The 27,316-nt window shown below is 39.0% G+C and overlaps 1 protein-coding gene across 1 annotated transcript in view; it reads right to left on the bottom strand.

Moving 5' to 3' along the window:
* The window catches only part of LOC126184931 (zinc finger FYVE domain-containing protein 9), a 412,866-nt gene that overhangs the window by 286,498 nt on the left and 99,052 nt on the right, over positions 1 to 27,316 (bottom strand). The window contains exon 3 of the mRNA XM_049927602.1: positions 23,531 to 25,631. Coding sequence (XP_049783559.1) covers positions 23,531 to 25,631 — 2,101 coding nt within the window. The remainder of the gene's footprint in view (positions 1 to 23,530; positions 25,632 to 27,316) is intronic.

The following is a 27,316-nucleotide window of genomic DNA, read 5'->3' as shown; positions in this document are numbered from 1 at the left end:
TTTTTTTTCTAAGTAACTACTCACCCGAAATCGATGAAACTGGCATTACTTCTCGACGTAATCGCCCTGCAGACGTACACATTCAGAGAGTGTCTTTCATTGTTGGAAAAAGCCAAAAGTCACTAGGAGCCAGGTCAGGTGAGTAGGGAGCATGAGGAATCACTTCAAAGTTGTTATCACGAAGAAACTGTTGCGTAACATTAGCTCGATGTGCGGGTGCGTTGTCTTGGTGAAACAGCACACGTGCAGCCCTTCCCGGATGTTTTTGTTGCAGTGCGGGAAGGAATTTGTTCTTCAAAACATTTTCATAGGATGCACCTGTTAGCGTAGTGCCCTTTGGAACGCAATGGGTAAGGATTACGCCCTCCCTGTCCCAGAACATGGACACCATCATTTTTTCAGCACTGGCGGTTACCCAAAATTTTTTTGGTGGCGGTGAATCTGTGTGCTTCCATTGAGCTGACTGGCGCTTTGTTTCTGGATTGAAAAATGGCATCCACGTCTCATCCATTGTCACAACCGACGAAAAGAAAGTCCCATTCATGCTGTCGTTGCACGTCAACACTGCTTGGCAACATGCCACACGGGCAGCCGTGTGGTCGTCCGTCAGCATTCGTGGCACCCACCTGGATGACACTTTTCGCATTTTCAGGTCGTCATGCAGGATTGTGTGCACAGAACCCACAGAAATGCCAACTCTGGAGCCGATCTGTTCAACAGTCATTCGGCGATCCCCCAAAACAATTCTCTCCACTTTCTCGATCATGTCGTCAGACCAGCGTGTGCGAGCCTGAGGTTGTTTCGGTTTGTTGTCACATGATGTTCTGCCTTCATTAAACTGTCGCACCCACGAACGCACTTTCGACACATCCATAACTCCATCACCACATGTCTCCTTCAACTGTCGATGAATTTCAATTGGTTTCACAACACGCAAATTCAAAAAATGAATGATTGCACACTGTTCAAGTAAGGAAAACGTCGCCATTTTAAGTATTTAAAACAGTTCTCATTCTTGCCTCTGGTGGTAAAATTCCATCTGCCGTACGGTGCTGCCATCTCTGGGACGTATTGGCAATGAACGCGGCCTCATTTTAAAACAATGCGCATGTTTCTATCTCTTTCCAGTCCGGAGAAAAAAAATCGGAAGCCTTAGAACTTGAATGCACCTCATATGTTTCAAAATGATGTCGGGGGGGGGGGGGGGGGGGGAGGGGGGGGGGAGGGAAGGACTTCCCAATGCTCATATCTCACGAGTCTACTGATGATAAAAGGGTAGAGTCAAATATTTTGGATAGGCCTTGGGCTAGGAACCATTTGTATACCCAACAGAAGGACCATCTTAGTGTCACTAGCCTGCAGTAAACGGTCAAAGTATGAATATTACACACTTTCTCCTGCTTAGGCAAATACAGAAAATCAGTTGCTTATTTTTGCATTTGGCATGGTCTACAGTGGGCTTGATGGGATTTATGGAGGCACCATTAGTTCATGGGCAGATTCTCAGAGAGGGGGGAGGGGGAGGGGGGAGATTATTTTTTTTCCACCTGTGGACAACAACCCAGCTGAGGATTCCAAATGGCTATGCACAGCAAATGGCTGTAATTTTTATGATATATTCCTAAGATCGCAATCTCTAATAACCTTGAAAATTTCTTCATATCTTTATCCATTTCCGAGATACAGAGGTTCAAATTTACTCTACTTCCATACGTAAAATCTGGTACGAGGTGAAATCTAAATAATAAAGAACCAAAACAAATTACTCATATTTCTTATGCATTTATCTAAAAGAGCCATTTTCAAAAATCTCTATCTGTTATTGAGAAACACTCCAAAACTTTGTTTTTTTTGGGTACCAAAACCCAGCCACAGATTCCGAGACAGCTATGAACAGCAAATGCAAATGCACACAAGCATCGTCATGTACGTGGGGTCTTCCTCAAACCATTCTGACCTTTCAGGAAATATATGGCTGTGCTTTGTCCCACTGAAAGTACTGGTTGACTGGAGAATGCACCTCAGTTTATAACAGGTCCTGTACTGGAAAGAGATTTTCACTCTGCAGCGGAGTGTGCGCTGATATGAAACTTCCTGGCAGATTAAAACTGTGTGCCCGACCGAGACTCGAATTCGGGACCTTTGCCTTTCGCGGGCAAGCGCTCTACCATCTGAGCTACCGAAGCACGACTCACGCCTGGTACTCACAGCTTTACTTCTGCCAGTATCTCGTCTCCTACCTTCCAAACTTTACAGAAGCTATCCTGCGAACCTTGCAGAACTAGCACTCCTGAAAGAAAGGATATAGCGGAGACATGGCTTAGCCATAGCCTGGGGGATGTTTCCAGAATGAGATTTTTACTCTGCGGCGGAGTGTGCGCTGATATGAAACTTCCTGGCAGATTAAAACTGTGTGCCCGACCGAGACTCGAACTCGGGACCTTTGCCTTTCGCGGGCAAGCGCTCTACCATCTGAGCTACCGAAGCACGACTCACGCCCGGTACTCACAGCTTTACTTCTGCCAGTATCTCGTCTCCTACCTTCCAAACTTTACAGAAGCTCTCCTGCGAACCTTGCAGAACAAGCACTCCTGAAAGAAAGGATATAGCGGAGACATGGCTTAGCCACAGCCTGGGGGATGTTTCCAGAATGAGATTTTCACTCTGCAGCGGAGTGTGCACTGATATGAAACTTCCTGGCAGATTAAAACTGTGGGCCCGACCGAGACTCGAACTCAGGACGTTTGCCTTTCGCGGGCTTGCCCGCGAAAGGCAGACATATTTCATGTTTGCTTGTGTCTGTATATGTGTGGATGGATATGTGTGTGTGTGTGCGCGCGAGTGTATACCCGTCCTTTTTTCCCCCTAAGGTAAGTCTTTCCGCTCCCGGGACTGGAATGACTCCTTACCCTCTCCCTTAAAACCCACATCCTTTCGTCTTTCCCTCTCCTTCCCTCTTTCCTGATGAGGCAACAGTTTGTTGCGAAAGCTTGAATTTTGTGTGTATGTTTGTGTTCGTTTGTGTGTCTGTCGACCTGCCAGCACTTTCATTTGGTAAGTCACATCATCTTTGTTTTTAGGTATATTTTTCCTACGTGGAATGTTTCCTTCTATTATACACACACACACACACACACACACACACACACACACACACACACACACACACACACACCACACACACACTCTCCTGGAAATGGAAAAAAGAACACATTGACACCGGTGTGTCAGACCCACCATACTTGCTCCGGACACTGCGAGAGGGCTGTACAAGCAATGATCACACGCACGGCACAGCGGACACACCAGTAACCGCGGTGTTGGCCGTCGAATGGCGCTAGCTGCGCAGCATTTGTGCACCGCCACCGTCAGTGTCAGCCAGTTTGCTGTGGCATACGGAGCTCCATCGCAGTCTTTAACACTGGTAGCATGCCGCGACAGCGTGGACGTGAACCGTATGTGCAGTTAACGGACTTTGAGCGAGGGCGTATAGTGGGCATGCGGGAGGCCGGGTGGACGTACCGCCGAATTGCTCAACACGTGGGGCGTGAGGTCTCCACAGCACATTGATGTTGTCGCCAGTGGTCGGCGGATGGTGCACGTGCCCGTCGACCTGGGACCGGACCGCAGCGACGCACAGATGCACGCCAAGACCGTAGGATCCTACACAGTGCCGTAGGGGACCGCACCGCCACTTCCCAGCAAATTAGGGACACTGTTGCTCCTGGGGTATCGGCGAGGACCATTCGCAACCATCTCCATGAAGCTGGGCTACGGTCCCGCACACCGTTAGGCCGTCTTCCGCTCACGCCCCAACATCGTGCAGCCCGCCTCCAGTGGTGTCGTGACAGGCGTGAATGGAGGGACGAATGGAGACGTGTCGTCTTCAGCGATGAGAGTCGCTTCTGCCTTGGTGCCAATGATGGTCGTATGCGTGTTTGGCGCCGTGCAGGTGAGCGCCACAATCAGGACTGCATACGACCGAGGCACACAGGGCCAACACCCGGCATCATGGTGTGGGGAGCGATCTCCTACACTGGCCGTACACCACTGGTGATCGTCGAGGGGACACTGAATAGTGCACGGTACATCCAAACCGTCATCGAACCCATCGTTCTACCATTCCTAGACCGGCAAGGGAACTTGCTGTTCCAACAGGACAATGCACGTCCGCATGTATCCCGTGCCACCCAACGTGCTCTAGAAGGTGTAAGTCAACTACCCTGGCCAGCAAGATCTCCGGATCTGTCCCCCATTGAGCATGTTTGGGACTGGATGAAGCGTCGTCTCACGCGGTCTGCACGTCCAACACGAACGCTGGTCCAACTGAGACGCCAGGTGGAAATGGCATGGCAAGCCGTTCCACAGGACTACATCCAGCATCTCTACGATCGTCTCCATGGGAGAATAGCAGCCTGCATTGCTGCGAAAGGTGGATATACACTGTACTAGTGCCGACATTGTGCATGCTCTGTTGCCTGTGTCTATGTGCCTGTGGTTCTGTCAGTGTGATCATGTGATGCATCTGACCCCAGGAATGTGTCAATAAAGTTTCCCCTTCCTGGGACAATGAATTCACGGTGTTCTTATTTCAATTTCCAGGAGTGTATATATATATGTTGTTGTTGTTGTGGTCATCAGTCCTGAGACTGGTTTGATGCAGCTCTCCATGCTACTCTATCCTGTGCAAGCTTCTTCATCTCCCAGTACCTACTGCAACCTACATCCTTCTGAATCTGCTTAGTGTATTCATCTCTTGGTCTCCCCCTATGATTTTTACCCTCCATGCTGCCCTCCAATACTAAATTGGTGATCCCTTGATGCCTCAGAACATGTCCTACCAACCGATCCCTTCTTCTGGTGAAGTTGTGCCACAAACTTCTCTTCTCCCCAATCCTATTCAATACTTCCTCATTAGTTATGTGATCTACCCATCTAATCTTCAGCATTATTCTGTAGCACCACATTTCGAAAGCTTCTATTCTCTTCTTGTCCAAACTATTAATCGTCCATGTTTCACTTCCATACATGGCTACACTCCATACAAATACTTTCAGAAATGACTTCCTGACACTTAAATCTATACTCGATGTTAACAAATTTCTCTTCTTCAGAAACGCTTTCCTTGCCATTGCCAGTCTACATTTTATATACTCTCTACTTCGACCATCATCAGTTATTTTGCTCCCCAAGTAGCAAAACTCCTTTACTACTTTAAGTGTCTCATTTCCTAATCTAATACCCTCAACATCACCCGACTTAATTCGACTACATTCCATTATCCTCGTTTTGTTTTTGTTGATGTTCATCTTATATCCTCCCTTCAAGACACCATCCATTCCGTTCAACTGCTCTTCCAAGTCCATTGCTGTCTCTGACAGAATTACAATGTCATCGGCGAACCTCACAGTTTTTATTTCTTCTCCATGGATTTTAATACCTACTCCGAATTTTTCTTTTGTTTCCTTTACTGCCTGCTCAATATACAGATTGAATAACATCGGGGAGAGGCTACAACCCTGTCTTACTCCCTTCCCAACCACTGCTTCCCTTTCATGTCCCTCGACTCTTATAACTGCCATCTGGTTTCTGTACAAATTGTAAATAGCCTTTCGCTCCCTGTATTTTACCCCTGCAACCTTTAGAATTTGAAAGAGAGTATTTCAGTCAACATTGTCAAAAGCTTTCTCTAAGTCTACAAATGCTAGAAATGTAGGTTTGCCTTTCCTTAATCTTTCTTCTAAGATATGTCGTAAGGTCAGTACTGCCTCACGTGTTCCAGTATTTCTATGGAATCCAAACTGATCTTCCCCGAGGTCAGCTTATACTAGTTTTTCCATTCGTCTGTAAAGAATTCGTGTTATTATTTTGCAGCTGTGGCTTATTAAACTGATTGTTCAGTAATTTTCACATCTGTCAACACCTGCTTTCTTTGGGATTGGAATTATTATATTCGTCTTGAAGTCTGAGGGTATTTCGCCTGTTTCATACATCTTGCTCACCAGATGGTAGAGTTTTGTCAGGACTGGCTCTCCCAAGGCCGTCAGTAGTTCCAATGGAATGTTGTCTACTCGGGGGCCTTGTTTCGACTCAGGTCTTTCAGTGCTCTGTCAAACTCTTCACGCAGTATCGTATCTCCCATTTCATCTTCATCTACATCCTCTTCCATTTCCATAATATTGTCCTCAAGTGCATCACCCTTGCATAGACCCTCTATATACTCCTTCCACCTTTCTGCTTTCCCTTCTTTGCTTAGAACTGGGTTTCCATCTGAGCTCTTGATGTTCATACAAGTGGTTCTCTTATCTCCAAAGGTCTCTTTAATTTTCCTGTAGGCAGTATCTATCTTACCTCTAGTGAGATACGCCTCTACATCCTTACATTTGTCCTCTAGCCATCCCTGCTTAGCCATTTTGCACTTCCTGTCGATCTCATTTTTGAGACGTTTGTATTCCTTTTTGCCCGCTTCATTTACTGCATTTTTATATTTTCTCCTCTCATCAATTAAATTCAATATTTCTTCTGTTACCCAAGGATTTCTACTAGACCTCATCTTTATATATATAAAAATGATTATTTATATATATATATATATATATATATATATATATCATTTTATTAGGAACATTGCAAATTTTATAATGAGATAAAAATCCAAAAATGTGAAAAAATATTTACATTTGAACTCCCCTTAAAGAACAAAGACCTGGCCCATTCCAGGTCAGCTCTACAATGCATTTGACTGACTACCAACAGCAGGTTAGCAATAACTTATCTGTCACACACACTTCAGAGAAAGGTCGGATACTCAATGTTCTGAAAGAAATTAAAATCATATGAAGTCTTCATTTCCACTCTCTCTTTACAATTAATGAATGAACAGATCTGTATCACTAAAACATTTTAGTTAATAATGACATTATCCAGGCAAATTAAGGTGCCCATACAACTTAATATTTTTCCTTGTTTTTTAAATGTATAGGTCCTCTTCCCTCTTAATGTTGTGATGGATCCGTCTTTCTGCTGTTACTTCCCACTTTCCCACTTCACATAATTTGCCAAACTCATGTCTGTTTCATATTGTGCTTGTGCTTGGATCACATAGCTTCAGTACTCATGGCTAGTATTTACTATTAAATAGTTTTCCTGTTTGTGTTCCTGGTTGCACAGCACTAGAGAACAGTTGTTACTGAATTTTCGTAAGTAATTCCATGCAGTATGCAATTTCTCCCCCCACTCTCACTTTTATTGCATTTTACATGTTTCATTATTTTGGTAAATTATGGTTTTTGGTATGATGTCTGTGACACTGAAGCAGATGTGCAGGCTTTGCAAACAGCTCCAACCAAACTGAATTGTGGGAGGCAGACTACCCACCATGCATTAGCATGGTTGCCCAGTGCTTTTAGTGAGACAATTGCAAATGAGCTGTTTACATCTGAATACGAATATCCAATTTTAGAGGTTGTTCTTTTAAGGCTGCTCTAGTATGAAGCAAGGATGAAATACTGCACACATTACAATCACATGCAGATTTCTCAGTTCCTGTTTTGCTCAGATCTCAAATGGTTTCAGAGTTAACTATTCAACAGGCATGCATGGTGTTAAAGGCCAAGACAGAGTGACACACTAGAAGTTCTATGTATCCTGTATCATGCATAGCCATCACTGGCTAGAAATTTCAACTAATTTATGTGGACATATGCTCTATTCTGAATGGTCTCCAAGACAGAACACATTTAATATACATTTTTTGGGGGTAGTTGTGCGTATGTATATGTCTCACCCACCCAACATCTTAGATGTATTATTCTACAACAATCAACCTTATTGCTTTCAATCTCTTTTTCTCTAGAATCTTTCTGCTATTATACTAGCCTGTTAAATGCTGTCACCCATGGTGTGTTGCGAGTGAAGAAGTGCGGGAGTTGAGAAAGTGTTAGAGAGAAGCATTGGTTAACTGTGTTTGTACATGGGCTTGCTAAAATGCCAGACCTCTACACTACTGAAGAATACACAAATATGGTGTATGCTTATGGCTTCTCTGATGATAGTGCTAATGCTGCTATTGAAGAATACCATCAGCACTTTGACAAGTTGAATTCCTGATTGTCCAGTGTTTACCAAAGTTTTCAGGATACTGAAACATATTCTTCCACTGTAAAAATTGAAACAGATATTCTTGCAAGTTCCCATTTTTCTTCTGAACTTTTAGTTCAACAGCTTGGATAGGAGCTGCAACACCTTGTTGAAATGATGCAGCGTAATCCTACTACCAGCATCCAGAGACTTTTTGCAAATATCAATGTTCCACAAAAACGTGTATGGTGACTTTTACATGCAGAAAACTTATTTGACATACAGTGTGTCGACAATCTTCTCACTGGTGACAAAGGCACATGACTTTAATTCTGCCACTGGTTTTGTGCACTCCCATACAAGTGTACTTTCTTGCTACAGAAACTGAAGTTATATGTGGCTAAGCATGGGTACTCAGTAAGTGTGGGTCTGATGGCACCAGTTATAAGACACATGATATGGATGAGCCCTGTATCCACAAGTTTTGTGTGAGCACTATTCATCCAGGCTGGTGAGAATGGTAAACCAATCCCAGAGCTGAAATATGGAGTATTTATGCAATTGATCCCCATTATATGCCACAAAATAATATCCTCCAGAAACTCAGTGGCACTTCATGGGGATCAACTGCAACAACACTCTGCACTTCAGTTATGGGATTGGTTTACCCAGACGTGGTGTACTGCTCACCAGCCTGGATGAACAGTGTAGTATTGCAGTGCCTCACTGTAGATTCCAGCGGGTACCCTGAGTGGTGCTTTGAACACCAGCATCAGTAGGATGAGCTGACCAATGAACCTCCAGACCACTAACAAATGAAGACTGTCAGGATGGTGTTGTAAGTGATGGGCAACTGGGCACCAGTCTTCTAGTTTGAGATTAGTTCTGTGTTGCTAGATGGTGCCAAACGTTACACTGAGCTGTTTGTGACTAACTCTACTGGAAAACATTCAGTGCTCGTAGATGCACACCCACATCAGGCTCTGCTTACAGCTAGCCATGGCAGCCAAGTTGTCAACAGTGTAGCAATTCTTCAGCAACAAGATGAGTAATGTATATTTATTTAAAGTGCACTTGTGCCGACTTTTTTATTCTTGCCTGTCCAAAGTCCTACAGTGACAGATCCCTTGGCCACCTTCCACCAATTTATCATTAGAGCGTGGACATAACATTTGATCCATCAGAACATAACGGTTACCGACACACATCACATCGTAACAAATACTGCTCACACAAAATTTGTTGTACACAGGTCAACCATACCATGCATCTTAGAACTGATACCGTCAGACCTGCACCAGCCTTTTTCCCACCCATACTAAAGCCACATACCCTCTCCACCTCCATGATGGATGAGTACACTTGTATGGGAATACAAAAAAAGTACAGAAAAATCCTAACCTCCCTATTCACACAGACATTCCAAGCACCACCAAAGGTAAGCTTCACCCTTATCACACTACCCCTGGCAACTGTAAGAATGTTAGTTCAAAAGAGCTTTAATATTGATAACTGTTGGAGATTCACAAGGTAGATTGATGCTATGATGTAACAAATTAAGGTATCATGCATATAGACCAAGCCAACTGAATTTAAAGTGCCATCCAAGATCACGTTGGTTCTCAATTGAATAAAAATCCATTTTCATTTCATGTGATGGTAACATGTCTGCAGTGCAGACATTCTGTCATAAGGGACATTCCACTACGGCTCTATTAGTTGCATGCAAACCTACTACATCTAGTGGCAGAAGTGTGAATTAACTATGTGTGGCATTATGATACAATACAGCACTGTAAGGTGCTACTACCTAGCGCCACAGATTTGAATGATTCAACTGCATTATTTATTGTGTTTTATGCAATAGTTGTAAATGATTAATATATTTAAATATTTAAATTATATTGTATATAAAACCAACCATTAAATGTTATTGTCAAAATGTGTTCATAATTACAGTGAGAATAATGGCCGTAAAGAAACAGCTACTAAATCACTCACGGGATTTACCACTTGACAAAGAAAGTGATACTATCCCATTTCTTCATTAGTCTTTCTTTGTGAGTCACTCTATCTTTCTGGGTGAAGTTGCTTATGTGAACTTTTGTGAGTAGATGGATTAAGCCACGACAAACTGTGTAAACGGCTACTTTTAGAATCAAAGTTTACACAGCACCTGCGCATCGTCATGGCAGAGTATTTTGGCTGAAATTCTATAAGTAATTAAAAGTCGGTATTGTAGCAGTGAAATGGACATTATAATTCATCTTGTGGATGGCAGCTGACTATTTATACAAATGCTTCAGCAGCTTATGTGGATTGCAAGCTGCTGTATGGGGCCAAATATTTAATGGATACAACCATGTGTAATTACATAGCACATCCAACAGAGAAAACAACAGACTGAACTATTTTTTATTGTATATGTTGTGCAATCAACAGACACACACTCAGGATGCTATTATGCAAAGTTAAGTTTTCATTTTGTGAAGCCAGTAACTCTCAAGTGTGGTGCTTTATTCTGAATAATTACTGTTCTGTTCAGTGAAAATGGTCTTACACGTTTCATTACGTAAGTAGTGAGTGCAACCCAATCCTATGCACCATGTATCTAAAATCTGTTTCCATATTCAACAATTATGAAAGAAAGCTGATATAATTTGAAATTAGTATGTTCTAAAATCAACTAACGCAATGGAATCAGCTAAATAACTCATCTTCCTGTAGCAACATTATCAACTGGTTGTGGAATGGACAATGAAGCAGATATCAAAAGTGAAACCTCCAAACTCATTATTAAGCAGTATAGGCACTGTGATGACTGAAGTTCAGTGAAACCATTACTTTCATTGCTTGCATAATCAGTAAGGTTTTTTGCATCATGTCCAGTTGAATATTGTCTTTCACATAACTACAATACAGTGACCTGCTGCGCACTTTCACATACCAGAAATACTTGTTTCTCACACTTATAACTAGCCTAACTAAAACATGATCCACCACAGCATGTACTGTGGTGTAAGTACAATGCGGGTCAATCATACAATTAATTACTGAATAACATTTATGTACATAATGTTGAGTCTGAAGTGATTTATATGTTAATATCTTTAGCAATCATAAATGCAGATAGGAGCGAGTATTTTCACTAATGTGTTGCATCCGTGTCCCACCATCAGTCACCTCAAAGTTTGGAGTTATTGGCTCAATTATTAACTCCCCTCTATTCATCTTAAAATTCTAATTATTTATTTCATGTACAATAGCTTACTTCAACTATTGTTTGGTGAACTGCATTGTGTAAGAATAATTACTTACCAGCTACTGCACACAATTAGTACCATTTCGCACTCCAATAGCCTCATGGTCAAACAGAGGTTATTTCTAATTAGAAAGGACTAATTAACTGAAATGACATAGAACCACTGCAACTTCTCCAATGTGCAACTGTTGCACTGAAAGGCAGACTGTTTGCTGTGTAATTCATGACTCTCCTTTGAGAATCTTCCCTGGCAATTCTACAGAGTTCCTGGTGATGACATAGGTGCCAGTAGACTATATATTCGTGGCCTTGATATCAGTTTGTAGTGTAAGATAATTTTAACATTTTTTTGTAATTTGGCCATACACTAAATAAATAAATGTCACTGGTTAAGTGACAACTGTCATTTGCTTCCATTAATACTATTCACTGATGAAGCCACATTTATACAGAAGAGAATCAACAAAAAATGTATCATTGATGGTCACAGAAAAACCCACAGGCTACAGTGGAAACCAATTTCCAAGTTAATTTTTCGATCAATGTTTGGTGTGGCAGGATTGGTAACAAGTTGACAGGTATAGTTATTTTTGAAGAGCCGATGATGAGACAGATTTACTTACATTGTTTTGGAAAATTCATTTGTTAAATACCTTGAGAATATTCCACTGGCCGCACAAACTGGAATGTACTTCCAGCACAATGGAGCTCCTCCACATTTTACCACATGTGTGAGGAAACATCTCACATGTACTGACCCTAATCACTGGATTGGTCATGGTTGTATAATTAAGCAACAACTAAGATAACCAGACCTTACGCCAAAAGATTTTCGTTTACCTGGTTGGATGAAGTTTGAGGTGTGTACATGAGATACTCAGACAAGCAACAAAACATGTTCTACGAAGAGTGCAAAATGAACTGAAGTTGATGGGGGGAAATTCAATCATTTATTGTGAACAGTACAATAATTGTAATGTGATGTGTATTATAATGCTTAAAGGTAAATGTGTTAAAAATACACATTTTTCAGTTGATACTTGGTAAACATTACAGCATGTATTTTACAAACTGTTGAACATGTGTAAATGTTCAAACCTGACAATGTACTGAATAATACAACAAATAAAGAACAGCATACATTAATGTGTTCTATATTGGGAACCATTCAGAATACAGTGTATGTATATATGAAGTTTTCTGCTTCAACTGACATGCCCATCATATTCCTGAATAATGATCATTTCTCGTGAGAGACATTCCATAATTGCAAGTGTTGAAATTTTCAGCAACCAGTTGCACAAAAGAAATTTTATTCCTTTACCGGTTTCAGGTATCACACTATTTTGGAGCATCAAACATAAGATGTATGCAACATAATGCTGTTGTCATATGGATCATAGTGGCTATAAAAATGGTATATTATTTTTGACACTTGCAAAAAATACAATAATTAAAACCTGAAGGAAGGCCCTAGGTGCCTGAAACTGGTGAAGGAATAAAATAAACACCAATATATAGTCCAATATAAATACCAATCTACAAGTTACTTCAAAATACAATCAACACAAAAGAATCACTACCACACTACATCAGTAAAATTTCAAATGAACTTCCATGAACTTAATCGATTAACAGCATTTTGGCTTAATGGTTACAAAACTGAAGAAGTGTTGCACACTTATGTGAGAAATTACATGAGGATAATCATATGACAGGAGCCTTGACCACTAAACATGACTTCAATGACAAATCAGCCAAGTAATTCAAAAAGACATCAACTTATAGAGTTATCAAATGAAAGAAATTGGGAACAGAAAAAAAAACTAACAACTCTGTAACAGAAACACACAAAAAAATGTCAGTTTGAACTTCTTTTAAAGTACTGTAACAATCTGCATAGAGCTATGAAGAGTTGCCATAAAAATTCATCATTTCCACTCCATATCTCAAAATTTTCTACACCAGTCATGACAGCAACAAAAATGTTAGAGCTAGAAAAGACATCTCCAATGCAATAGCAGAAACCGACAGACAACAACTGGTAAGAATGAACTATCTGCAGCACAGACAAGCCGATAAACATCACAAGGCAATGACACGTGTCAGTAACATGTATGAAAAAGCCAAATACAGGGTACCATATAAGACAGGGTTTTTTTTCCATAAATTTGTCATTAAAAAAATACAGGGTCGTCTTATATTTGCAGATATAAAATTGCTGCTGAGGTCAACATTTTTACATTGTTTTGTAGAGTATATGGGGTAGTCTTACATTTATAGGGGTTGTCTTACATTTAGCCCTGCAACGGATGGGTGAGAAAATTTATCAGGAATGGATGGGTTAGGTCTGAGAGACTAGAATTTAATTCAAATTTAAAATTACCTATTCTGTGGTTCTGAAACATATTTATCGATTTAATATGTGAGAATGACACTTAAATAAACATTTTAATTAATGACTGGAGTACTTGCTTGATCCAAGCATGATAAATAAAACATAATATGAATGTGTATACTTTTAACACTATTTGACAATGTAATGCACCAAAACATAAAATGACTCACTCCAAAATAAGAAGACATTATTAAAAATATGAACCAAATGATTAACACATACAATAAAGATATTTAACACAGTGCAATGTTTATTGTTTACAATCTTCACACACCATAAAACAGTGCTCAAAGTAAAAATATGATTTGCATGAAACACAGTAATTCTCTGTTTTGTACACTTAGAACAGCTCTCTCGATTTCCTTCCACTGCAACAGTCCTTGGCTCTTGTTCTTTTCTCCTCCTCAGCATCCTTAATGCCAGAGTTCTTGTCTCTCTTGACAAGTGCTGAGAATATGCCCTTTCTTCGAGAAGTTCTTTTGTGAACTCAAATGCTAGTTCTTTTATGAAGTTATGTCTCTTTTTTCCACTAAAAAAAATTGCTCTTTTATAAATGATGAAAGTATTAATAGCAGCAACATTCAATAATGAATAGAATATTACCAAAAGCCATCGTCTGGTATTTCTGCCCACATTATAGAGAGATGATAATTCCTCGATAGTCTACTCCAGCTCTAGTTGCATTGTAGCACATTATGATCTCAGCTTTGTTCTGGTCCCATGTCTGCATCAATCTTATCATCAAAGTGCATGGAAGATAAAAATGTAATTATCTTTCCTTTCTTTGACACACAGGAAACACAAGTTGTGTCCTCTTGGAACTCAAACAAATTAGAATGCACCTTTCAATCTTTTGAACATATGAACTCTGGTGGAAGTTCGCCTTTCTCCCCCCCCCCCCCCCCCCCCCCACACACACACACACACACACACACACACACACACACACACACCAAAGTGTTACAACTATACTTAGCTTATGTTCACTTATTTTTCTTATTAGAGGATACGACATGTACCAACTGTCCACTGTTATATTCCTGTTTGAAGCAAGCATGTCTTCACACATCCTTTCAACAACAGTGTCAAGTTTGAAACTCATGTTTTCAAATGGCCCTGTAGGCTGTTTTCCACAGTGTATTTTTAGGTTATATATGTAGCAAGTTTAGGCATCAGCTAATGAAAACACCTGTAGCCCACTTTTTGCAGGCTTAAATGGGATGTTAACTTTGAATTCACATCTACCTCTGAAGGCTAAAAGCATTTCATCAAGCGTGGCAAATTCTCCTAAGGGTAATTTCACATGAAATCACCCAATGGCCGTTGCCCCTATGTCACAGATTTTTCTGAAAATTTGATGTAAGAATGTACATAATGAGATAGGGTTAAAATATTTTTTCTGGAATTTTTTGACCAAAATTGTAATTAGGAGACATTTTGAAATGTGGGCCCTTTCTACCAACTGGTGTTGAGAAACGACGCACCTTTTAAGTTTGTAACCACTATAACTTTTTTTATTTATGAATCAATTTTATTCAATTTGGTGTCATTGGAAAGTAAAAGAATAGAGCTATAATATAAAAATTATTAAAGTGCTGTGTCTAAGTGACAAATGTTTAAAAATTTGTAATTAATGTAATTTCTCACTTTTTTTTGCAAATTTCAGAATTTTTTTTTTCCAGCAAAATCACATGTTTCACCATCTGAATTTTTGTTTCAAATCATTCCTACTGCCATACTTTTCAACATAAAAAAAATCAGAAGGGTGTTTGTCCTCTATTGTTAGATCTTATACTTTTTCAATAATGCTGTAATAATTAATTGCTTCAAATAGCTAATCAACAATACATGAAACAACAATGAAAAATTCAATCTAGCAGCAACACTCACATGCAACACAGGCTGTGTGTGTTAGGTTTTTGTGTGTCTGTGCACTTTATATATCTGAAGGACTTTTTTGTCTTGATTTTGTGCTTCTTACATAAGCAGCCATTGTGTCTGGTAATTAGAGAACACGAAAAAGTTTCAAACCATCCAGTTCTTTTCTGTATCATACACAGTTGATTAAAAATCACAATGGAAAACAAGTGTTCTTTAGGTTTTGTGGCAGCAGTTGTGTGTCAGAAGAAAAAGAGTAGCAATGAAGAGCTTGATTTAATAGATATGTCAAGCCTGAATCAAGCTGATATTGAATTACTGAAGCTAAGAAGCACCTGTGAAAATATTGAGAGAGTTTGTTCTTCTCACATTTGAAGACAGACAAAGAATTTGCTGTGACCCTTTTAAGAAGCATGGTAAAAAGACGGCTAAGAGACCTTTGAAACCTATTTCTTTAACCATGGAAAGGAAATATAAAACCCTTGGACTTATCCCCGGTACCAAGCTGCGCATAACATGCCATACGGACATTTTATTTCCTATGGGGGATAACCTTCCAGGGATGGATGAATGTGAAGTTGAAGATCAAGAATATACACCAGATCCATCTACAGCTCTTCAAAAACTTAATGAAAGTTGTGAATTACTTGAAATTTTAAGGTTACCAAGAGCACAAGACAGGCGTCCAGAATACATTCGACTCAAGTCTCATCGCTTAGCTTTAAAATTCCAGCAAACAGTATCACAAGTGCTACATGTTCCTGTGAAAAATGTGTCTGAAGAAACTGGCAGTGCTGAATGTACAGACTGTAATATTTTTTGCAAAAACTTAAAGAGAAATTCAGCAGAAGTTCTGTTAAAGAAAACCTACAAATACTTACCTTAGCACCAGTTTCATGGAGTGAAGAACATATCCAAATGTTTTTTAACACTGCCGAATACATGGTAAAGAAATCGAGGGTATGGCTAAAAGAAAATGGTATTTTGTCAAAAGGAAGTTACAAAGTGGGAAACAGAATAGGTAAGGGTGTGGAAAAACGTGTCCAGAATTTTTACTGTGAAGATGATATAAGTCGCATTTCTGCTAATAAAAAAAGACAATATGTCTGTCCCTTCAGAAAATGGCAAGAGAGTATATAAGACAAAAAGACTCATTTTACATAATCTGAAAGATGTATACTTAGCTTTCAGAGAAAAATACCCTGAAGACAAAATTGGTTTTACTAAATTTTGTGAACTTAGGCCAAAAGAATGTGCTACTGTAAACAGTCGTGGAATGCATAACGTATGTGTATGCATGTATCACCAAAACGTAAAACTGTTAATGCATGTGAAAGAACTGTACACCGAACTTCTACAGAAACTTGTGTGCAATCTGGAAAAGGAGGAGTGCATGCTGCATTGCTGTTCTCGGTGTCCTGACGAATATGAACTGTGCAATTTTTTAATGGAGCTGGAGTCCTCACAAAATTGTGAAAATGTTATATTCAAACAATGGATGCAAACTGATTGACCTACACTGGAGACATTAATGAAGACGACTGATGAATTTGTTGAGTATCTCATGCAAAAACTTCAGAACTTAACACATCATTATGTATCAAAATCTCTGAGTCACTACTTCAAATCAAGCAAAGAAGCCCTCCCTGATACTACATGCATCATCATAGTGGATTTTGCAGAGAACTATACCTGTTTGCTTCAGGATGCTGCACAACGATTCCACTGGCAGAACATTCAAGTCACCCTTCATCCTTTTGTGGTGTACTTTAAAACATATGATTGCATTAAGTCAATGTCACTGTGTTGTATAAGTGACTGTTTGCAGCATGATGCAAACACATTCTATGTTTTCCAGAAAACTGCTCTCACTTATGCATTGGAACAATTACCACACATCCAGCATGTTATGTAGTTCAGTGATGGCAGCTCTGCACAGTATAAAAACTGTAAGAACTTTTTAAATTTTTGTCATCACAAGCAAGATCATGGAGTAACTGCAGAATGGAATTTTTTGCTACTAGCTGATGGCAAAAATGCATGTCATGGAGTTGGTGGTACTATCACACGTTTAGCAACAAGAGCAAGTTTACAGCGTCCATATGACAGTCACATTTTTAAGTCCAAAAGATCTGTTTACATTTGCCAAAACTCATGTTCCAGAAATAGAAACCTTTTATGTTACAACAGAGGAGATAACAAAGTTCACAAACACGTTACAAAAATGATATGAGAGAGGTTCTACCATTCCTGGGACAAGAGTGAATCATTTTTTCAAACCACTGAATGAAAACAAGTTGCTGATAAAGCGTGTTTCATCATCATCTACTAAATTCATTCAAGTTCCTCTTGGAATTCAAAACACTGCCTCTAACACAATTAAAGAAGAAACATTTGTCACAGCTATCTACGATAACCAGTGGTGGCTTGGAAAAATTCTAGAGATAAGTGAATAACACAGAGATGCAAGTCAAGTTCATGAGTCCAAGTGGCCCTTCCTCAAGTTATTCATGGCCACTTCACACTGATGTTTGCTGGATACCTTATGAAAACATTTTAATGACTTCGCCTGCTCCTAGTGCAAGCACAAGTACTGGTCGTTTATATACTTTTGAATCAGACATAACATTGTCCACTAAAAACTTGTTTGAAAGAATGAATGGTTTTTATAATTTTATGAAGTGTTTACGAGAATTGATCATCATTTATGACCACTAGGTAAGAGTCACAAAATGAGATGTGTATATTATTATTTACGTTCTTTCTGTTTTAAATGATTAAACAGAACAAACACCCTTCTGATATTTTTTATGTTGAAATGTATGACAATAGGATTTCTTTGAGACAAAATTTAAAATGGTGAAACTTCATGAACTTTGTAAATTATTATTATTATTTTATTTTATTATTATTATTAATTTTTTTGCAAAATGACTTTAATTACGGATTTGCACATATTTATATGCACAATTGCAGCATTGTTATAGTGATATAGTTGGTCCTTTTATCTTTCTAATGACACCAAATTGAATAAAATTTATTTATAAATAAGGGATTTATAATAGTTTAGCAACTTTCAACCTACCTTTCGTACTGACGCCAGATGGAGAAAATGCCAGACGTTTCAAAATGGCCCCCTGATTACAGTTTTGATAAAAAAAAAAAAAAACTGAAAAAAATTACTTTAACACTTTCTATTTATGTACTTTCTTACACCAAATTTTCACAAAGATCTGTGACATGATGGCAATGAGATTTCTTTATTTTGGGTGATTTTAAATGAAATGAGCTCTAGGCAATAAGGCTTCTGACAGTGCTCTACAAAAGTTTGAAATATATCTCTCATGGGTGCTAATCTAACAACTTCTTATCTCTATGGCCTAGATGTAACATCATCAAGTCGAATAACTCTCATCAGGAACCTGAAGCAAAGGAGCAACGTGAGAGCAGGAACATTCTAATCATGAGCAGAAACATTCTAATCCTGATTACATTAGAGTCAGTTTTGGTTCAGTAGACCCAAAAAATCAGATGATTCTCGTGGGTGTGGAACACGACAGAAAGTATACCATAAAAACATAAATATTTGAAAATGATACTTACTACCTGGATCATTTGTCAGGAGATTGTCAAACTAGGTGAATACAATACAGTAAGCTGGGAGAGCTAATATTTACAGAATTAATATTCTGTCAGAATGAAACACTGTTATGCACTGTTAACAAATTTCTCGTACACGAAATACCTAATCTTGACCGTTGTGACAAAGTGCTGTCAAAACTGAAATCTAAAAGTCATTTTTACTTAAGCTGTCCTAACACAGTCTCTGTTAACATATTCACCTATAGGGTACAAGGAGTTGCTATGAAAAGTCTTTCAAACTCTGCTTAAACCGTGCTTTATCTGAAACCAAGTTTTTAATGGTTGCTGGCAATTTATTGAAAGGGTGTGTTCCTGAATATTGGACCCCTCTTTGGCCAAGGTAAGTGATTTTACATCTTTATGTAGATTGCTCTTATTCCTAGTATTGATACTATGTATTGAGCTATTGGTTGCAAACAGAGCTATATTACTTGCCACAAATTTCATTAAGGAATAAATATAATGAGAAACAGTGGTTAGAACAAAAAGTCACTTGAACAGGTTTCTACATGATGTTCTTGAATTTATATCACAATTATTTTTCTTATTGGATACTTTTGCATGCTAAAAACTTTTGCTCAGTTTGACGAGTTGCCCCAGAATTGCTTGTTTTGTAATGGCGCCAACACGCAATTTCTTCACAATATTGCAACTTCTAGCTCGCATATTCTGAGGAGATTTTTTTCCCGTTATGCATCATTCTTTCGTACCTAAGAACTAGCTTCAGCTACGTTTTCTGACTCATTTCCGTCATCATCCATTACTTCCTAGTCATCAGATTGCTCCAAACTGCTATCGTGATCGCTAGCAATATGGAAATTTGTGTGTGTCTGAATCATCATCTGTAAAGTGATATTCATTCTTTGTCACATTCTTTCCATGCCATCGAGTAAAGCTGTTCTAATACTGTCCTCATCATACCATCGAAAACGTTTGTTAGTTTGGCTGATTTCTGAAATTCCAGTCAAACTCAAAAGATTAGACGCGCCTCTTAATTGCAAAGAATACCTAAACTTACTGCCTATATCACTATTACAACTACATGAAAAACCTTTACCGTTTCCCTTACATATACACCACCATACAGCTTGTGTCTCTCAGACTTTTGGAGGGAACTGACTCACAAATGTAGTAACAATGCTGCCAAAACTCCAACTGTCAGACTAAACATTACAATATAGGTATGAAACGAAATTAGACGGGAGAAAGGTGCAGTAGTGCCATCTGTTGTTATCTGGAAAACTTGATTATTTTCTTGCACGTCAAGACAGATCCAACGCATCTGATTGGATTCGCTATTGAGGTCACGCGCAGATTTATTCTAAAAAATTTCGAAGGGCAGCGATCAGCAAACGATACTTGCTTTCCAGATTTCCCGATGTTATGGAATGCTTGATACTATGACTTCTATAACCTGAGCTGTACATCCCGCCATGTTTTCCCCAAAGAATAGAATAATCATGATTATTTGCATATCGGTCAAGACGTGAGTGAAGATTTTTAATCAAATGTATCGAAGAATTAGTCGTAAATATGGGTGGTTGCTCAGCTGTGAATTGCACTAAACATTGCAAAAATGGTTTTCGCACGTTTAGATTTCCACATGACCCCAAACGAAGAGAAAGCTCGCAATTGGCAAATTGAAGTGCAATATTTATTGTGTTGCATTTATACATCGTTATCATAAACATACATAAAAACTGAATAACACTTAACAACGGTAGGACGAATGACAATGCCGGCCGAAGTGGCCGTGCGGTTCTAGTCGCTGTAGTCTGGAACCGCGAGACCGCTACGGTCGCAGGTTCGAATCCTGCCTCGGGCATGGATGTGTGTGGTGACCTTAGGTTAGTTAGGTTTAACTAGTTCTAAGTTCTAGGGGACTAATGACCTCAGCAGTTGAGTCCCATAGTGCTCAGAGCTATTTGAACCATTTGAACGAATGACAATTAAGATATTTTTATAGCTGATTAGTCATTTTGGGGGAAGCTGCCCAAGTACCACAATCTTCTAAGAATAAAGTTTTCATCACAACTTACCTAGCAACAAATTTTCTGTCTTATTTTTGTGTTAATAATAAAGACATTTAATAACAGCATGAATTCCATATACAAAAAAAATTTACATTTGGTGTCTGGTTACTCATACCTACCTGCAGGGCAGGAACTAATTTAACCTAATGAACAAAACTATAATATAAAATGTTAGTTTTGGGTAACAGGCCTATATGAACATACTTTTAAGGTTGAGTTCATGCATTGTGCAATTCTAGGGGCTTAATACTGATATGAGCCTACATTTCCAAAGCCGTGTGATATTACATTTCACTTTTTCTGCTAAACGAAAAGGACATGCTAGATATATCTACACACGTTAACTAATGTTCGACACACTTTGTACATGAAGTAGAAAATATTTTATAAGAAATATTGTAAAAAGTTGCGTGAACAAGCTGATCATCCACAATGTAAAACATTGCGGAATCCTCAGAATTGGGGAAAACATGACGGACGATTCATCCAATTATATACAACATCGGAGTACAGACGTTGCCCGAACTATCACTTGACACTGGCTCGCGCGGCGTTACTGCAGGAGAGAAACGACTATAAACTAGCCACTAAAACAGGCTGATTAAAGTTTGACAATTTTTTGAAACACAGGAGAAAACAGCATTAAATCCATCTTACAAACTTTTGTTGTATTTTAACAGGTTTGCAATAAACATTCTCATATGTATGGGTACCATATACAAACATTAAAGCCGCTTTTTAAGTAAAAGTAACATTAAATAACACAAATGGCCTTCGAAAAACATTAGCTGATTGAGAACCCAGACCAGTATTTTATTTGGCTCTGAGAAACTGTAGTGACTTCATACGTGGATTGCAATTGACAAATTCGGTCGGTTTTCACGTATCAGAACACCGGGTAAAAAAGTTACCTGCTTCTAATCCGCTTTGGAACATCAACAGCGACATTCAGTTGACACAAGAAGGAATATTAATCCAGAGTGAAACTTGCAACGAAGGAAATAAGTTACATTAAAATGACTGTAATTGTTATTGCGGGAATTAATTACAGCGACAAGACCTGTCGTGGCGAGAGTACCAACAGACGTCACCAGATAGCAGGACGAGAGTGAGTTAGAGAATGGGGCTGAATCGTAATTGGGATGTTTTATTTATATATTCGATGGTGCTGTTACATATTATCTGCACACTAGAAGATATTGCAGTCTGTTTTTCAGTTGCTCAAGCTCAGCGCTACGGAAGTGCACCAAGGGGGAACCGTGACACCCGTTTGGCTGAGAGCTCTATCGTGATTGCGGGGAGAGGAGCGGTGGGCGAGCAGCAAATTATGTCGTGCTGCCAACCATGGAAATCTATATAATGTACTTTGGCTTTTTATGAACGTCTACCACGTTTAAACTGCAGTCTGTCTGAATTAATTTGTAGTCTAAATCGAATTGAGTTTAAAACTGGACAAATACTGAACGATAGTATGTATAAATTTCTGCAGGAAACGGTAAAAGTTTAGATAGGGGTCAGTGACGCACATTCATATTTCTTGCTGCAATGTTGTCGATGCTTTGCGTGACGTATGATGGGAATGAAATGGTATGTGGCAGCTGTTTACTTTACACACACCCTATGACAGAGCGGCGGCCAGGTGATGTGTTTGGAAGTATGAGACATTGTTACATCCTCACGTCAATACAGAAGCGGAATCGGACATTATTCAGAAAGAAACAGTTGCGTTGTCAGGTCCCACCCCAACCACCACCTCAGATTTAGCAACACATTCAGCAGAAAACAGAAAAATATTTGCGACATGGAAGATATAAGTTTCACAGCTATGCTATGACGACAACGGCGACGATGATAGTTACAAATAGTTTGCAAAACGGTCCAAAAATTAATGTAAACCATTTCTTTTTGTTTATTTTATTTTTCCTAGTATTATCAAAATATAGGCAATAAATAAATGGCGTATGTTTAGAATAGGTATAATGTTACCTTTTTTTGGCAGATACTTTATATCAATAAAGCAGTTCTAGTTCTGATTAATAGAACATGTTAAAAATAAATTTTTCTCAAGGAACCTGTTAAAAAAGTAGGAGTCGTCTTATATTCAGGGTCATCTTATACTCTGGTAAATACATTATTATAGCTTCATACCTTCTCCCTTATTAATTTAATTAAAGTTACATAAAATAAAAACTTATTGTATTTTTAGTCTGCAGAAATATAGATAGACTATGCACATACCTACTGAGGGTGTTCTTTGAAGTCCTTGCACATTTTCTTCCTCATCTTCAACTACTATTTTCGATGGTAAATGTAAATATTTGGGTCTAGAAGGCTTCTCTCCACTTTCAGTGACGGAGGATGTTGATGTTGTTGTTGCTTTATGTTCAACAACAGCACACTCAGGTGTACTTGATTCAGAAGACGAACTTGCTGAATTATTAACATCACTGTCCTCTTCTACAGTCCGTAGTGTACAATTAGTACCTAATTTGTCATTGTGCACATCAAGGGTGTCCCTAGCCTGTTTATGGTCTATTTCTGTTTCCATTATAGCTTCAGTTGTTCCAGATACACCAGCAGAGGCATCTTCTAGTTTCATTTGAGTGAAAAGGGCTGACAGACTTTCAACTGTGCCAGAAGAGTTATTTCTCACACCAGTTTCACAGCCGAGTTGAGATTCCAATGAATTTCTTTTTATTTGTTGGCATTCTATTGAAACAACGTTACTGACACTAGCTGTTCCTTGGCTTGCACTTAAAATATTTACATGTCCCACAGAATCATTACACTCAGGTGCACAGTCTGGGTACTCACTATGAGATGATTCTGTATTTTCTATGCCACTAGTGTGTGTATCGACAGACAACAATAGGCTTGGTGTTGCCTGATCTCCGGAATTATTCTCGGCAGGTAAAATACTACCTGCTGTTCTATATTCATTGACAGTAGAGAAATGTTGAGATGAGTCAGTAGCAGAATTCACAGACACTTTCTCTTCACCAGAGACAACACTCAAATGATCCACATTTTGTGGATCTTGATCAATGTTTTGTCCTTCCTCTCTCACAAAACTATTAGCTGCCTTTTCACAAACTGTAACTTCACAATCAACATTAGTGGAAGACGTTTCACACACATCGGCACTTACAGAACTGATGATTTCAACATATTTATCACCATTATTATCTGGTTTTATATTGGAAGCAGTAGTGTCTGGCATAATGCTGCCCTTATGCTGCTGTGGTAGGCTTTCATTCTGGGTTTCAGTCTCTGGTGCCATTTTTTTGTTATGGCGTTCTCCACTCTGCTCGCTACTTTCATCTGATTCGTGTCCAGCTATATCAGTATCATATATTTGTTCCAACTCTTGTAGATACAAGTCAAGTTCATTATCACTCAACTCTTCTATGGCACTGAAACTAATAACTTCTTCTGAGGCTTTATGATGACTGTTATCTGAAACACTTTCATATGTTAGTGTCTTGTCATTAAATTTAACCTCACTAACATTATGCTCATTTTCAGGAACAGTAGAAGTAAAGTCCTCAGTACTGCCAAAAACTTCAGGACCATCAGCGTTTAGTGCGTGGTCTTCTTCTTTGGTTTTGTATTTTATTTCATCGTTTGCAGGTAAAAGTTCTGCTCCTCCAGGGAATGTCACATCATCCTGTAGCTCAGTACCTGTGTTAACATTAGACACATTAAAAAGTTCTGGCAATGGACCAGACTCTGACATTCCCACAACTTCAGATAATGTGCCATATTCAGAAGCCCTGCCCACTGATGATGATTTTTCCACATCAGTATTACCCTCAATAATCTCTACTTTTTCAGTGGCTGTATGAACAGAAGAATGATTGTGATCTTCACCAAACCTGTACAAATGATCATGTTTCAACAATTCTGAAGACAAATTTTGCTGATTACTTTTTGAATAACTTGTCTCTGATTTATTCTCATTAATTTCAGTTCTTGACTCTTTCTCTCGAATGTGTTTATTGTCCTCATAAGGAATACCCTCCTTTATACCTTCCACACTTGTTACATTGACATTCAAATTTCCAGCATTCAGATATTCATTCAGGCTAGAAAACACACCACTAACATTAAATTTATTACTGGAGGTAACTTTTTCCACATAGTCCTTACTGTTTGTACTACTGTCTTTTCTCCCTTTAATCTCCCAGGAGTTGGTTTCAATTAATGGAGACAGAACATTATTCCTCAACACTGATATCTGAACTGAATTTATAGGTGGTGTAACAGTTTTTGCACAGCTGATAGATTCAAATCCTTCTGTGTGAGGTGGAGTAGCTTCATGTTGTAGAATACTCTTCTCCTGAAATGAAAATAATTTCAAATTAAATAGATTAAGTGACAAATACATTATAATAAAATATAAAGGCCCACCTTCTTCAAGAATGCAATTTGTTTTACCCCTACACATGTTACACGTATAACACTGCGTTCTTGAAAGAAAATAGACCCTTCTAACTCATCATTACTTTCTGTAAGCACATGAACAGAGCTTAAATTTCATTATGACGAATACACATATTATGCATATTACCGATTCATTTTATTTAGATATACGTAGCAAACATTTTATTCATATTAGTTACAACCAAAAATGGCTAACAGCTCACAAAAATTTATAACAACATTATACACTGGTTATTCAGTTCACTTACACTTACACCATTGCAACATGGTTGGCTTCTCCTTGGAATGCTGTCCACAAGAAGGTGAAGATACTATAGCTCAAGCTTGCCCCACTCTTCAACAGCACCTCTCCTGAGGTGGTCAAGTGTGACAGTAGGATTTCTACAACAATGGACTGCAAGTTTGAAAACTGGCCACAAGCATGTTCAATAGGATTCATGTAGTTGATACTGGAGGCCATCCCATTCAAATAATTCTGCCTCCTGGACACATGTGTTCAAGAGGTGTGAATAATGTGCTCATGCAGCACATCAACTAATGTCGACGGGTTGGAGGAATCTGCCCCCATCCGGTACAGCTCTCAAATTACTCTCGAGACTGCTGAATGGCGTCCGACATCTGTAAACGTGATTGACCCACCTTCCTTTTGAGATCAATTATTAATTATTCTTCACTCACTGAGTTAGATTTAGACCAGTGTTCTGAACTTTAACCTCAGTGCCAGGCCTTCAAATCATCATCGTACTGAAGTTGAGTGAAGAGATATGGTTTTAATAAATGTACGTTAATTGTTACTCACTGTTTGCCCACATTATTTTTCTTATAGTCTAATATTTCCCTGTGATGAGACAGTTGACATGTGCAAGCACACCACATCACTGCGTCAACTGCTTTCGGTGGTTGAGAGTTTGCCTATTCCTACCATTATATTCGGTGCCAAACTTATTTGGTGAATAAAACAGTCTCATTCCAGGTGTTTGTCACTTGCCCACCTTCTCGTTGTACAGCAGTATAGAGGATTTGTACTATTGTTTGTTATGGATGCTTAGAGGCCAAACTGGTCACATGGAGATGGTTGCAAACTTTCTGGATCAATAGAACTGTCCCAATAGCCTCCAAAAAGGCAGTGTGATTGGTTTTCTGTTGTATTCTCTGTTGAGTATCTGTGATCCAAAATTTGTAGGTCGTAGGTCATGAGCTGATCTCGCTGGCCATAGGTGGCCACTATGATGCAGATCTTCAATGTTCTGTGTCTCATACTAATTTCTTGTACAGTGACGATGCACAGTCTGAGCTCAAAATGACCCTTCAGGACATGGTAACAGTCTGAGCTACGTCAAAAGCCACATTGTCCTGTTCACAACTGAAGTCATAGTGCACACTACTGAACTGAACAGAGAATGCACATTTATTTCTACCTCCATTATATGTGCTTCCTGTACATCAAAATTTCCTGTGTCAAAAAAAGTGCTGAGAAAGTGGTTTCTGATATATATTCAAACGAACAAACATGTATGGGCGCACGCGCACACACACACACACACACACACACACACACACACACACACACACACACACACA

Source organism: Schistocerca cancellata, chromosome 4, assembly GCF_023864275.1.
Source record: "Schistocerca cancellata isolate TAMUIC-IGC-003103 chromosome 4, iqSchCanc2.1, whole genome shotgun sequence".
Classification (NCBI taxonomy): Eukaryota; Metazoa; Arthropoda; class Insecta; order Orthoptera; family Acrididae; genus Schistocerca; species Schistocerca cancellata.
Note: the sequence above shows the minus strand (reverse complement) of the source record. Positions and strands in the feature narration are given on the sequence as shown.